A 16,270-nucleotide genomic window follows, 5' to 3' on the forward strand; every position below is an offset into this window, starting at 1 on the left:
GATTATTACTTTCATTTATAATAAAATCACTGAAAATCTAAATTGTGAAAGAAAGACAATAAATAAATAAAAAAATTCCAAGTATGAGCTTGCTATGTAACTGTAATGCCCCTCCGCTCAATATGCACAAATTCTCCTGTCTAACAGGCAACATATCTGTTGTCACTGGTATTAGGAGGCACTTCACCAATTACACTTACAGCTTTCATTTGTCCATCAGTTTACTTTCTAATGAAGATGAAAGCACTGCAACACTGTATAACATTCATCAGTTTAATAAGGTTTTCAGTTAATGCACGAGCACTGTATGAGAGATATTAACCACAGTACCTACAGTACCACGAATAATACACAACCCAGCCCACCAACTTCAAACCTAAGTATTGGAGTAATCTGCTAGTGACACAAAAAGGATTAAGCAGCATTTACCACGAAACAGTCGGCAGCATGCGGTTAGCGTAGCTTCCTCTAGATTGCAGAGCCCTGGGATCAATTCCCACACAGGTCAGAGATTTTCTTTGTTCGGGGATTGGGTGTTTGCATCCTAAACATTACATCTCACCAATGTGCATGTCACAAGAGTGGTGTTAAATAGAAATGCTTGCACCAAACAGCAGAAAACAAACCCCAGATGGGGTCTCCTGGCCAATAATGCCATATGATAGTTTCATTTCACTTTGAAATAATATGAAAAATTATGCAAATTAAAATATTGCTTTCTTGTATTATATTTATATTGAATCAGTGGTCAGTGAAACAATGTTTACAACTACATTTTTGTTTCTGATCAAGAAGGAAAACAATAAAGATTCTTTTCTCTGCTTTAATTGGTTTTACTCTTGTGTCATAATATGCACATGAATTTCTGAGAAGGAAAAAAATCACTGATACATTGCAAGTAAGAAAAATACTATAAGACTGTAAACAAACCATCGGGACCAATGAAAGATTTTACCTATGCAGGTTATCAATAGCATTTCTTCTGTTATAGCTTGAAGCCTCCTATGAACTACGAAGACATATCATCCAGCTTCCTCAGTCATTGTGTCAACATGATACATGACTATCAGAACACAGTATCTAAACCATATTGTACCTGATCAGACATCTGTGCATGCTTCTTCAGTACATACTTGCCATAGTTTAAGGCTCTGAGGGCAGGAGGGAATAAAGCTTAGATAAATTTCTACCTCCAAACTCCTGATGCTGAAATGGCATCATTAATCATACCACATGTACCATTCACAAACAAAAAATCAGTTGCAGTTGTGTGTTTCATAGAATGTTGACTGTCAAATGACAATTTAATCACTGGGTGGCAACTGAGGATCAGACCATTTGGCTATTGCTTAAAATGACAGAAATAATTTAACTGTCAAAAAAGTAATTTCAATATTATTTTTAAATTTTGATAGTTGAGAACTTCTGTCTCATTTAATTGTGTGTTCCTCTTATGTGTTATGTTTGTTTTGTTCCCCTTTGCCTTATTCATTGTTTGGCACTGTGTGTTGGCTGCAGTCTTTTGCTTTGTCCTATGTGAATAGCTAACACATAAATATTCCAGTAACTCAGAGACAGTGCTTCAAAAAATCAGGAATCAAACTTTGACTGGCAAGATGGGTCGAGACCTTCTGAAATTTACGAAGAAATCTTGTGAGTGATAGTTACATTTGCATACAAGTTCTTCAGGATGGTGCAGCTTTAGTATCTATAAAATCAGATATTGACTTTGTACTGTGAATAGAGATCATACTGTTTGCATGTTCATTTCTGTACACTTCTCAAAATTATTATAGAATTGTGACTTACCGAACGAAAGTGCTGGCAGGTCGATAGACACACAAACAAACACAAACATACACACGAAATTCAAGCTTTTGCAACTCTTTGCCTTTACAAATGTCTGCTTGTGTCTGTGTATGTGCGGATGGATATGTGTGTGTGTGCGCGCGAGTGTATACCTGTCCCTTTTTCCCCCTAAGGTAAATCTTTCCGCTCCCGGGATTGGAATGACTCCTCACCCTCTCCCTTAAAACCCACATCCTTTCGTCTTTCCCTCTCCTTCCCTCTTTCCTGTTGAGGCAACAGTTTGTTGCGAAAGCTTGAATTTCGTGTGTATGTTTGTGTTTGTTTGTGTGTCTATCGACCTGCCAGCACTTTCGTTCGGTAAGTCACATCATCTGTGTTTTTAGATATATTTTTCCCACGTGGAATGTTTCCCTCTATTATATTCTTATTATAGAATTGAATAGTTTTTTCTTTCTACTACTGCCACTGATTCTTATGGGGCTTATATTTTAGACAGCAGCATCAGCAATAAGCAGTTCACAAAGGGAGTTGGTATCAGAGACAAAGACAAACTTAAATAAATCCCATTCCACGGTACTTCTTATAGACTGTTTCTATTATCTGGACAACACTTATCTTTTTTATAGTTGTATGTGTGGTGAAAAAACAAACCTATATATATAGTTTTTTGTACGACAGAAGGTTCAATGTTATTCCCAAAAGTTACATTTCAATATTTTTATTTAAGACAAGTAATTAAGCAAAATATTACAAAATAGTTCATTAAGGTAATGTGAGAACACAAAGACAAATGAACAAAAAAGAAAAAAAAATTATCAGCTCCCCATTACAGCTTCAGTACGACCTTTATACTCTTTGTCATGAGTCACATTTCTGTCTGAACAAAACAAAAAGAACTAAGGACATGTATCAAATCATTTACCTTACAATATAAATATTGGCTTAAATGAAGGAGAAGATAGTGTTCGTGTTGAGGTTTTTCCCTAAAGTTTTCCACATCGTTGTATTATACAATGGTACCAGTAAGCATGTACAACAATGAACTGATGCTATCACTGACTATATTTATGAAATAATTATATACTTTTAAGCATACAAGTGACAAACACACACGAACATGCCATAAAATGTGATGTTGTAAACCAGAGAATTTGTATAAATCACTACTTTACTGCTCATTCAGTACTTCCCATATAACATGGCAGTACTGGCACAACAAATACACATAATCATGTAACACATAAGTATTTCCACAGTTGCAGGCCTTCTATCTGCTGATTCTTCACTGAAAAGCTCTTGATTATTACCAATTTCTGAAAGCAAAATCAATATTAATTACAAAAAAAAGCTGTGGATGAGATTCCACCAAATCTAATAAATGTGTGTGCTAGAAACAGGAAATTTGGAAGGCTTGCTTTTTTCCATTTCAACACTATTGCTTTCTCACATACCTAAATTTATCAAAAAATATTAAGAAATTTTAAGTGTCTTTTGAAACAGCAATCCTATATAATGGTATTTTGCTATATGATGCAGCTGACTTTTTGAGATGGAGTTACATTACTCAGTGACCCAACACTTGCCGAAATTTATACTCTCATAAATGACTGTAAAATTTTTTGTAACAAAATCACAATATATGAAAATATTCTTTTTTTTCCAAGATTTATCAACTCCAATATTTAAGTGTGTGCATATTACAACAAATGGACGTTATTCTCTTTGGAAGGTACTTCCCCAAGTGCCACCACAATTCATATTTACCCTGTACTTCCCCTTCTTGTACATTGCACAAACTCAAAGATACCCTTCTGATGAAGGATTAACTGGGAAATATTGGAAAGTAAGTTTTTTCTTTCTTTCAGTATTGTCAACAAAGGTGGGAAAAGAATGGCACCTTGTACTACCCTATTAGATTTTAGCACAAGGGGTGAAGGTTCTAAGGGGATTTAATGTGAACAACAATATCCATATATCAGGGGAGTGGTACCCAACAAAAAATTAGCCAAGCCAACAATCTCAAACAGTGATTACACTTTTCACAATCTTGCACTTGTCAAACACATCTTAGCCACCTCATCTATAATTTCATACCTACTATTAGTAGATGGTTATAAGAAAGAAGTGGATTCGCAAACAAGCAGAATACGCAATAGGACGTTAGAGAAAAATGGTGTGGGTTACACATTATGGATTTACGTGAAAATACTAAAAGTACATTTTCCATAATACATAAGTTACATTAATTTCTTTTTTAAGAAAAGAATTAGTTGAATTCACTTGAATAAGACTTTTTACATGAGATTCTTTGTAGTTGCACAAGTTACCACTTTTTATGAATTTATAGAATTACACAAACAGAGGCTGCATACAGATTTGATTGTTAATGCATCATAATGACAATACAAATAAACAAGCACATGAATTACAAGGAACATTACCTCTGAAATCTTGTGTACAGTATCTAAGAAGAAAGACATAAGGTGTAGGTTTTTAGGAACAATGCAAAACAACCAATAAGTTACTTAATGGAAGCAAATGTCCTGCGTAGGCTGTTTTTATTTTTGAAATTAACATTTTATTTCATGATTTTTCGCTATTGGATCATTTTGCTCCCTTGGGCATTTTCAAGCTGTTTACACATATGTGAATTCCGTCGGTTACATGATGAAATGGAACCCTCATGTAGGTCTTTGTTGCCATACCAGCATCAACCACAATAAATCCGTTGGTTCCTATTAAAAAAATGCACATGACGTAATGAACATCTAAACATCAAATGTCATTCATATCAGCAAATTTAACTGTACAAAAGCATACAATTAAATTCACTGACACACGTGCCATTTAATTTTCAGATGTTGACCATTTCACGTGCAGTTTTATTTCAAATGTGAACCAGTAGATTTGGTGTGGCTGATGCTTGTGACAAAGATCTGCACAAGGGTTGCATTTCATCATGTTACAGATGGGCTTCACATATGTGCAAGTAGCTTGAAAATGCCCAAGGGGGCAACACTGGTTAACAGCAAAAAAACATGAAATAATATTTTTTTCCTCAAAAATAAAAACAGCGTATGCTGGACAATGACTTCCCTGAAGCAATTTACAATGGCTATGGGCCCACATACACAGAAGACTATTGAATCAATAAGTTATTTGCCAAAGTAACTAAGTCACATAAGGTGGAAGTTGAATAAGTTTAAGAGCAAAATTTTAGTTGTTGTCAATATGACAAAATAAATGTAATACAAACCTTCAATACTATTAATTTATATGCACATGAACAAGGACTAAAGAACTTCTTGTAAATTAGTCAAAGACATAAACTGCATGTTTTAACACAATACAATAGAACTCAAACATATGACACATCAAATATCTACTTTCTGATCTATTTATTTTATGGCAGTAACAGCTGTATATGGACACCCTAATCTTCTAATAAATGCAAGTTCTGCAGATCCTTAACACTGAACCTGCAGGGCTGCAGCACAGCAGTAGGTTACATATATTACTCTACAACTAGTCGCACTGACGGAGACTGAAGGACGGGAATGATGAACAATCATCAGAAAACTGTGAAGGCAGACACATGAGTCCCAAGGTGCATACTAATGTCACCTTCAGTAATTGAATAACCTTAGTTACACAAGTGACTGCTTTTACGTGTTGGAATATTTTTTTCTTTTCTCAGAAACAATTTCAATACTCATTAATGTACAATGAAGCCCATACAGTTCAACACAGCTGACAATTTGCAAACATTAATTACGTATTCTCGTATACAGGCAGGAAGATGATGCTCTTTATAGAAACCTTCACTTTATGTTTTCCAAATACATGAAACTAGTTGCAGCAGTGCACATTTATATACCACAAATATATGGTAATGGACATAGAATTCCAATTAAACATTACCGTCTGCACATCATGGACGCAATCTAATGGCCTAACATCATTAGGCTGTCAGACATGGATCTAAAGACAAAAGCTAGAGATGAAGCACAAATAATGCAGTGAGTGTTTCAAAGGTGCACATCAAACACAAATTGCTCTTAAGATATACTGGAAAAATGTCACACTTCTTAGTCCAGTCCACAAATTAACACATGAACTGCAGAATCTGGCAATGAAACTTAACAAGACTTGAACATATCAAAATGCTGAAAGCCTTTACATTTTCTTCATCACAATTAAGACTGGCTATTTTGTCCGAAAATTTTCAATGATTTGCAGGGTTTTTCATGGAACAAGGCTCCACTGCAAACTATCTGCGGAACTTTGGTCATTGCATAAATATTTCAGCCACTAACAAAATAACTCTTTCAGACAATGCCATTTAGGACACAACCAGTCTCTTCTGACAAGAGCACTGGCGTATCCCATGCAATTTTCTTGTCTTTACGTCACTACAATGCAAGAGGTGGCCTATATTTCGAAAGCACTCCCCATTTACCTTTGTTTCCTAATGAAATTCTAAATTCTTTAATTCACTTAAAGAAGTAGGGAAGGAGAGTGTAACGCAGATAAATGTGAGACCAGCTTCCGCCACATCAGTCATTGTGCACACTTCTTAGAAAAGAACTACTTTCTGATGAATATCAAGTTACAAAAAAAAGGCACCTTTTTCAACTTCTTTGAGTTCTGCAGTTTACTGTAACTCTGTCAAGCCACCCACATTTTTACACACTGCTTTACACAACAGACGTGTCTCCTCTTCATCTCTAGCACTCTGTTCTGAAAATATTCTAGCATTCTAAAACAATAATAGCACGGATATGCAGCGTTATTTAACAATGATGGGTTTCCTACATGTTACAACACTACAAAAAATAATAAATATATCTTTGTCTCTTAGTTCCATTTTCACTCACAGCAGCAATAACCCAAGAGTAGCAACATGTTTCTACACTTGCATATTCTTGTCTTTGCCAAAGCAAATTTCTGGCCCTGAGTTGTGACACAAGATTTTACAAACACTACAACTAAAGACGAGGCCCTCACTGCTCTACAATCAACACCACGGTACAAATAGTGTGTAAAGCAGCACACAAAGTAGCTGTATCTGGACTGTGAGTAGTGTGCAACTGCATGTGGTCATCTTAAAGCACAACAAAAGCTTCAGTCAGTATGTCACCTGCACGCCCACAAAGAGTAGCAACGTAGGAAGAGACTACGATTTGCTAACAAAATTGGGTGCATCACCATGCTGCTGGTAGAACTGGCGCAGAGCAGCTAGGATGTGGTCCATCTCAGCACGGTATTCGGCGAGCTGGCGGTTCTTCTCCAGCAGGCGGCGCCGCAAGGCATCCGCATCCTCATCACCGTGCAGCCCCGCCAATCTGCGCCTCTGGTCTGCGTTCCTCTCCAGCAAACTGGCCACCACTGTCTGCAAGCGCTGTTCGCGTGCCTCGTGCCGCTGCTCCAGTGTCAGCAGTTGTGACTGGAGGGATGCAAGCTTCATATGGTCCTGCACAAGAGAAAGTCATTGTACAAGATTCTTGGAACACATTCCACCTGCACACTGTAACTGAGTTTTTGCTTTTGTGCTAGTGCAGCAAAACATATCCGTAAATGTTTGTAACACAGTGTTTACATAACAGAATCATTTTGAAAATATTCTAATGTGAAATGAATTAATAATACTATCCCATACAAATGAATGAGCAAATATGAACAAAACATTCACAACAGTCATGGAAGTTGACAATAGAAAATTCAGTTTGGGAAATAAGTAACTTTTACGAGCACAGTCCATCAAACATTTTCATGGTGAGATACTGTTAATGGACGAGCGCGCGCGTGTGCGTGAGAGAGAGAGAGAGAGAGAGAGAGAGAGAGAGAGAGAGAGAGGGGGGGGGGGGGGGGGGGGACTGGCAATTTGGCAGGACCCAGGAGAATGTATTTTTTATTGCAATTGCAGTTAGACTGCAAATGTGAAATCAGCTCATTGGACATATGATTTTCGAGGTTAGATATGTTATGCAGTGACAGTTTACTGTAAAATACTGCTGATATTTTTGTCATTTATTAATGCCACTTTTTACCAACTGCAATATAAATAATCAAACATTATTATGTATTACTTGAGGGGTATGCCCTACCTGTCTTTTTTTAAAAGTGTTGGTTTCAGTTCTCTTTGTAATCTTCTTAGACAGTTTACTGCAAAGTTCTATACCCTGGAAAAATCCTGATAATGAACTCATGTCTAATCAACACAGAAAAAGAATATTTTCTACCTAATCATCTCTTATTTTATTGAAATTTGGCTCAGGTGTTAGGTTGGTATAGACTTAGGAAAATATGGAATTTTATTGAGATACAACAACTTGTTTCTGAATTATAGAGATATAAAGTTATTGTAAATGGGTCCCAAAAACAGAGAATGGCAATTTTTAGAATTGCTGTAGAAGCTTACTTAACTGAGCTACAAACCTGGGACAAATACCATTTTACAGCCTTTTTGGCACCCTTTCATATAGTATACAATAATACAATAGGTTAATGCTAGAAAATTCTTTTCAAAGTGAAATTTAAAATTTTAATTTTTTTTTTTTTTTTCAAAAAGTACATATTTTAAAATTGCCAAATTTATTCCATGAGTAGTATTGTTGTAAATCACATGCTAAAATATATATTTGGGATGATAATTCTTTCCTTAAGAAAAACATGAAGACTGAAGTTCTATTTCCAAACATTTGAATGTGTACTCGTATTAATTATTACAACATTACTAATATTGACATTTTCATGAAAATAAACATCCACACTGTTGTGGTAGAGATTCAAGTAAATAGTCCACAGTAAAATTAACTATTAAGTAAGTGGATCTTTTTATCATTTTAAGTTTGAAAATACTTCATTTGTTAGGTAAACATCACTTTCAAATAAAGCTCAAGTTCTTCCAGTAGGAGTCACAGCATTTACTTTCACCAGAACATCTATTACTGATACCAACAGAATAACAGCATTTCTTGATTTCTTGGATATGAGAAGGATGTAGGTGGCCGAGCCACCAGTTTACTTGACAGACAACAGCGATGTAGCCCGATATTTCTGCTAATTTTAGTTTATCAAGATATTTTAACACTTCCTTTTCACAAACTTTTGAATCCAAAGAGAAATTTTTCACCCATACTTTTTATCTAGTTTTTGGAATGAATGCAAAATACTAATGTGCTCCTTTGATAGTCATTCCTTGTTCAAAGCAATTTTTCAAGAAACACACTGATTCAGCATAGCCTTCTTGAGCTGAATATGCAAGGTCTACATTGGTAATGTTTCCTACTGCCTATTCAAACAGTTGCAGTGAGTTTATATTTGGTTTTCATAGAGTCTTTGCAAATTGGTGTAATTGCCAGTTCTCTTAACACATCCTCCAACGCAGCCACAAGCCCCTTTGCAGGTGCTGTTACAAAAAAGTGCCACTCTGCTTTCACTTTAAAATCTTCTTCATAGAAATAGGGGTTTAAGAAGTTCTTTTTGTTTTTGTATTGTACAGCAGACCCATCTGAAAAATAGAATAACTTTTTTGGAAGGTTTCAAAATTTGGCTGTCAGAAAAGTTACAAGTTTTTTGAAAAGTATTCACAGCAACAGTGTTGTGCTCTAATGAATCAGAAACAATTACATAACAAAGGTGTTGAACTTTTTTTCCCTCTTTGAAATATATAACAAAGGAATGGGTTGTGACCTGTTGGTTTGTCCAGTGGTAACTCTGAGCTTCATTCTGTAGAACTATTCCGTAATTTTCAGAAAAATCTCAGGTGATAATCAATTCTGTTTCTTTCAGATTTTCTTTTGTGCAGTTAAGAAAATATTCCTACTGCTTGGCAATGAAGTCACACTTAACCAAAGAGGCAACTTGCTGCGGAGTAAATCAATAAAGTCTTCTGTATCTTTCTCCAAAGCCGCTAGATCACAATGGTGAACTGAAACACAGCGGTCAAATTGTTCTTTTTCAGTTCAACAATGGAAAATCCAGGATGGAATGTAACAATGTAGTTGCTACTCACCCTATAGTGGAGTTGCTGATTAGCAGATATGCACAGCGAGAAATTGTCATTTTCTACAAAGGCCTTGTTGGTCGAAAGCTGACTTTTTCAATAAAATTTTCAGCAAAGGATTCTTCCAAAACTTTACGAATCTCAATTCCACATGGATAATAAGCACAATTCTCCATGTTGTAATTAGTAGACAATGGGTTACAAAGCAGTTTTGCTAGGCATTGTTTGTAATTTTGAATTTTACCTTTAAGTTTTCAGTTTAGTATTTTCTATCATTAGTTTCACATTTTGGTGATCTGTACACATGCAAACAGTGTGTGTGCCACTTTGGCCAGCTAATATACAACTTTTTGGTCTCATTTCAGAAAATTTATAGAAATCTATTTTTATACTGGAAAACTTGTGTTTAAAATTTTTGTAGATTCTTTAAGGTTTCAAAATACAAGTCTTTTTGAAATCTTTGATTTACTTCCTTCTGATTCAGTGTCACAAAGTCTTTAATACCTGGCATTGCTCTACTAACTACATCATCATCATAAAACAGACATACAATTACTACTGGATCTATTGGCAAGCTTTTCCCTGGTTTTCAATTTCTACCCTCCAAAAAGCCTTTTTCTTTAACAATTCTTTTTGACTGCCTGGCCATGCAGTTCAGCACATTAAATTCACGCATTATCTCTCTAATGTTCCAATTGTCTGGTAAACATGGTAGAAGCATTATCCTTTTTGTCCTACTTGTTCACATTTCTCAACATTACTATCACTTTCTACTGACCAACTTTTAGGAGAAGCAGAAAAAAAGTTTACATTTCGTAGTTGTGGAAATTTTTCTTACTATCGATGTGCAATACTTCTTGTGTTTAATTTTTCTCTTAGCAATGAGAGACTTGCCCAATTGCTGAATAGATATATTAAGTAACTGAACAATCTCTGAAGCATTTATAAATCCTGTCTCATTGTGCAATAATGTTTCTGAGTGAGAATGTTCATGTTCAATACTTTTGTCACTTAGGGACTGTGCATTATTAACATAGTAATTTCCTTCCCACATTTATCATAAATTTTTGAACCGCTGACTATTCGTGGGTAAAATTCAGGCATCCATGATGTAACAATTCTGATCTTTCTGCTGTCTCTAACAAAGTGATTTGTTTTCTGTAATGGATTTAACACTGTATTCTCAATGTGTGTTTCCCTCTTGAGGGGCGATGTGGCAATTTCCATATTGAGGGGGGAAAAACACTCAACCACAGTTAATTTTGAAGTAGAAAATCACCTGTAAAGAATTATCCAGTAAATTTTACATTTTCATGATTGATTTGTAAGTCACTTTGTAGCTTCCAATAACACCTTGTTTTACTGAAGTGCTGAATATTTGGCGCAAACAAGACATAATCTTTAGTACCAGTGCACAAGAAAGTAACCAGAACATATCCACTCAGGGAGGGCTGTAGTCACTCTATGACAGTGAGACCTTCTGTAACAATTACACAGTTGAATTATTGGAAAGAGAGCTTCAGTCTTCATTTCTTTTACTAATAAAGAAATTATCATCTCAAATTATATTTGGGCCTGTGATTTACAATACTAGCTACTCATGGAATTTTTTTAAAAAAATATGTACTTTGTGAAAAAATTAATAATTTTTAAATTTCATTTTGGAAAGAATTTTTTATATTAACCTACATACTACTGTATACTACACGAAAGGGCATGAAAAATGCTGTAAAATGGTATGCACCCTAGGTCCGTACCTCAATCAGAAAAGCTTCTACAGAAACTCTAAAAAACTGTTATTCCCTGTTTTTGGGTCCATTTATGATACCTTTACAGCTCTGTAATTCAGAAACGAGTTGATATATCTCAGTAAAACTTCATATTTTTCTATGTCCATATCAACAGCATTCCACCAAATTTCAAGAAAATTTGAGATGGTGAGGTTGATGTGATTTGATATTGAGTAACCCTAGCCTGGTCCAAGAAATCAGTTAAGAACACGAAGTATGACTTCTATGTGTGAGAGTACGTCTCTGGAATATGTTCTAACAAGAAGGGGCCACCAGGGGTGAGACCGACGTTGTGAGACCATCCATAACTCTGGAGCAAATTACGATTGCAGGCATCAAGCTCTGCAGTCACTGACCTTAGTAAGCCATCAGTTGTGAGCAACTGACGAAAAACATTTCTTAGAATTTCATGTGATGCTCTAGAGCAGAATTTCCAAACTGTTTCATCCAGAACAATGGTATCTGTAGTATGTGCTCCACGAAATCTATTAATAACGTGGCAGGTTTTTTCTAACATTTTGATGATAATAACTATTTTTTTAATTTTGTTATTATTTCTGTGTTAATATTTATGATTTAAAATTGAAGTAATGACTCAATAAAAAAAGTTTTTCCCATTTTTTTAAAATTTTATTAACCTCTGAAATAAATACTGTGTTCCACCAAAGAACCAGGGTTCTCAAAGTGTTCTGCCAGAGGAAAAATTTGAGAACCCCTGCTCGAGAGCCCTATAAATGATATCTGTTCACAGAGGTGTGCTGCGTTGTAGTGGTTAAGGTAGGTCCATAATGTCCAGAAGATTAGGGGTTCAAATCTCATCAATTGCTACAATTTTTTATTTTTAAATCTTCATAAAAATCATTTCGATCTCTATTTTTATTCAATTAATTGCTTTAAATGTAATCTTTTTTTATTTCTAATCCTTTGTCACATAATATATTTAATTTAATTTTATTTTGTCTTACAATTATCCTTTTTTCATTTGGAATTGTTGTGCATTTAATTTTAATTTTTTTATGTATTAACTTAGATTTAATTTGTTGTGTTTTACCATCTTATACTTTTGTTCGTGTTACTGCATTCATTACTTACATTCCTCATTTTCTTGAATTTTGTTTTATTTGTATGCATGCCCTTCTTTCGTTTAAATCTTCATCTGCATTGTTTTGACCATGGTGCAACAAGAATTTATGTTTTACATGTTTGTAGGACAATTGCCATCCGAAAAAGTATATCTTGTAATGAAAAACACATTTTTGACAAAATTTCACAGCCAATATAAATAGGTTAAAACATTCTTTGTTTTGTAACTGACAGGTTAGCAAATTTAACATTTAACTATAATGGTACATAAATGAAATCAATTAAAATGACATACACAAAGATTCCACATGAAAAAAGAATGACTGGAAGACAAAATAAGACTAAATGAAATAGTTAATGTGTTGGTTAAAATGATATAACAAATGATTAGAAATTAAAAAACATTACACTTAAACCAATTAAGTGAATAAATATAATTATGAAAATCATTTTTTAAAAACAAAAACAATTGCAGCACCTGACAATATTTGAGCCAACAACCTTCTGAACGTCAGGAAAATACCTCAACCACTACACCTCTCTGTGACTGGTGCCACTTTAAAAGGCTCCAGAGAATGGATGGAGAACTAGTAGCAATTGGGCTGGATCCAGCCTGCGACTGGTTTCAAGCCCAGTCTGAGGAAGAACTAAGGGGGACAGAGAAGGGGGAGAGGGGGAGAGAGATGCTCACATTACACGCCAAAAGAGTTGCATTTTTTGATATTGATGTTGACATTCAGCTTGTCTCAGGTTTGCAGCCCATGACGTAGACAAGTGGAAGTTTTGCTTACTTAGTGCATGTGCTATGTCGTTCTGCCACCACTGTATTTGAACAACAATCAGAAACACATGTCCAGTCTTAGCACGAAATCATGGCTGTTACGCTCATGTATATACTGAGGGTGGGGAAAACAGTTTACTGCCTTCAAGGGGCGCAGGGAGAAAAATTTTGACCTCTGGATCAGTGCTGGTAACACACACATACTTTTACTGCTTACTGCCTGCATCTGTGCTACACAATGATACATCACAAATGTTGACAGTAGATAACAATGGCACAATAATAACCAATTTGAACAGTGTCAGCTGAACTTGATGAACAAACTGGTTGTGTTGTCACATATAACATTCTACACTAGTTGTTTTTTCTAATTTCGTGCAAGTGTTTTGTGCACCTTTGCTAAGTTTATTTGCAAAATGTCTTACATTAAAAGGAGGAAAGTATATTCTCAGTGTTGCTAAATCCAGGAGAAATGGATAGACAATTATTTCTTTACAATGTACAAACATCAATTTATACGCTTGCTATGCAGTAAATCACTATCTTTTGTGAAGGAATTTAATATAAAATGGCACTTTTCTATGAAACACACTGCTCACAGGACAACTGTGGAAAGACAAAATTAAAATATTAATTTCCAATTTGGACACGCAACAGCAAACGTTTGCCAAACTGAGGACATGGTGCAACAATTTGGTTAAAGCTACTTTTATAGTGAGCAGAAAAATTGCCAAATTGTTAAAGCCTTTTACTGAAATCACAGATGTACTAAATCCTGATTTATTTTTATTATTTTTTTTTTAAAGAGTTTATCAAGATGAACAGTTATCCACCAAATTAGACTTTTCTGGAGACTAGAAATCTACTCTGTAGGAATCAGCATGGGTTTTGAAAAAGACGATCATGTGAAACCCAGCTCGCACTATTTGTACACGAGACTCAGAGGGCCATAGACACGGGTTCACAGGTAGATGCCGTGTTTCTTGACTTCCGCAAGGCGTTCGATACAGTTCCCCATAGTCGTTTATTGAACAAAGTAAGAGCATATGGACTATCAGACCAATTGTATGATTGGACTGAAAAGTTCCTAGATAACAGAATGCAGCATGTCATTCTCAATGGAGAGAAGTCTCCCGAAGTAAGAGTGATTTCAGGTGTACCGCAGGGGAGTGTCGTAGTACCTCTGCTATTCACAGTATACATAAATGACCTTGTGGATGACATCAGAAGTTCACTGAGGCTTTTTGCTGATGATGCTGTGGTATATCGAGAGGTTGTAACAATGGAAAATTGTACTGGAATGCAGGAGGATCTGCAGCAAATTGATGCATGGTGCAGGGAATGGCAACTGAATCTCAATGTAGACAAGTGTAATGTGCTGCGAATACATAGAAAGAAAGATCCCTTATCATTTAGCTACAATATAGCAGGTCAGCAACTGGAAGCAGTTAATTCCATAAATTATCTGGGAGCACGCATTAGGAGTGATTTAAAATAGAATGATCATATAAAGTTGATCGTCGGTAAAGCAGATGCCAGACTGACATTCATTGGAAGAATCCTAAGGAAATGCAATCTGAAAACAAAGGAAGTAGGTTACAGTATGCTTGTTCGCCCACTGCTTGAATACTGCTCAGCAGTGTGGGATCCGTACCAGATAGGGTTGATAGAAGAGATAGAGAAAATCCAACAGAGAGCAGCGCGCTTCGTTACAGCATCATTTAGTAATCGCGAAAGCGTTACGGAGATGATAGATAAACTCCAGTGGAAGACTCTGCAGGAGAGACACTCAGTAGCTCTGTACGGGCTTTTGTTGAAGTTTCGAGAACATACCTTCACCGAGGAGTCAAGCAGTGTATTGCTCCCTCCTACGTATATCTCGCGAAGAAACCATGAGGATAAAATCAGAGAGATTAGAGACTACACAGAGGCATACCGACAATCCTTCTTTCCACGAACAATACGAGACTGGAATAGAAGGGAGAACCGATAGAGGTACTCAAGGTACCCTCCGCCACACACCGTCAGGTGGCTTGCGGAGTATGGATGTAGATGTAGTATGATGGCCGATTACATTAAAACATGTTTGTATGATCACCAATCTAATGACTGACAGAGAGCAAGGATTGTTGTACTGTGAATTTACGAAATGTTTTGAAGTTGAAGGTAATTTATAGTGAATTGGCAGCAACCAGTTGACTTTATGGGGGTGTTTTTTCCATGATAACATTTCAAAATGTCTGTCGTCCCATCTCCACATGTTTACATTTATTTATGTGTCATGAACACTGTTTATTTACAGATGCTGTTGAAGAATTTAGCAATGGAAGTTTTTAAGACAGCTATTGTAAAGCGTCATAAGTAAAGAAACAATGCTCACAATGTGCAAATAAGTATAAATATCTGGAGATGGGTGAACAAAATACGAATGTACTCTCAAAGATGCATGCTTTGAGGCATAATTTGTTGGCATGTTGTTTCACCAAAGGGGGTGCCATTCCAAAATAATATGTTAGCGACCAATCAAACTTTCTTCATGAGATATCAGTTCCTCAATGAGACAGTTGTAACACAAATAAGTCACCAGGTGATATACAATACAACAAATGATCAAGCTCATAGGGGAAACACCCACCTCATCTTCATTTTAGTCAATACTTCTTTCTTTGTAGCACTTAAGTATCTATGCCATTCAATTTATTGTTTAAATTCAGCCAATGGTATTTTATCACTTGTAAAAGGAAATTTGAGCAGCACAGCACAGATGTAGGTTGATGATCGCACTAATTGCGATAGTCT

General features: G+C 35.7%; 1 protein-coding gene across 1 annotated transcript in view; it reads right to left on the bottom strand.

Moving 5' to 3' along the window:
- Positions 1-2,537: 2,537 nt before the first annotated feature.
- LOC126236002 (centrosomal protein of 162 kDa-like) overlaps positions 2,538-16,270 on the bottom strand; it is a 228,402-nt gene continuing 214,669 nt past the window's right edge. The window contains exon 15 of the mRNA XM_049945011.1: positions 2,538-7,282. Coding sequence (XP_049800968.1) covers positions 6,986-7,282 — 297 coding nt within the window. The 3' untranslated portion in view covers positions 2,538-6,985. The remainder of the gene's footprint in view (positions 7,283-16,270) is intronic.

The sequence above is a fragment of the Schistocerca nitens genome, chromosome 2 (assembly GCF_023898315.1).
Source record: "Schistocerca nitens isolate TAMUIC-IGC-003100 chromosome 2, iqSchNite1.1, whole genome shotgun sequence".
NCBI lineage: Eukaryota > Metazoa > Arthropoda > Insecta > Orthoptera > Acrididae > Schistocerca > Schistocerca nitens.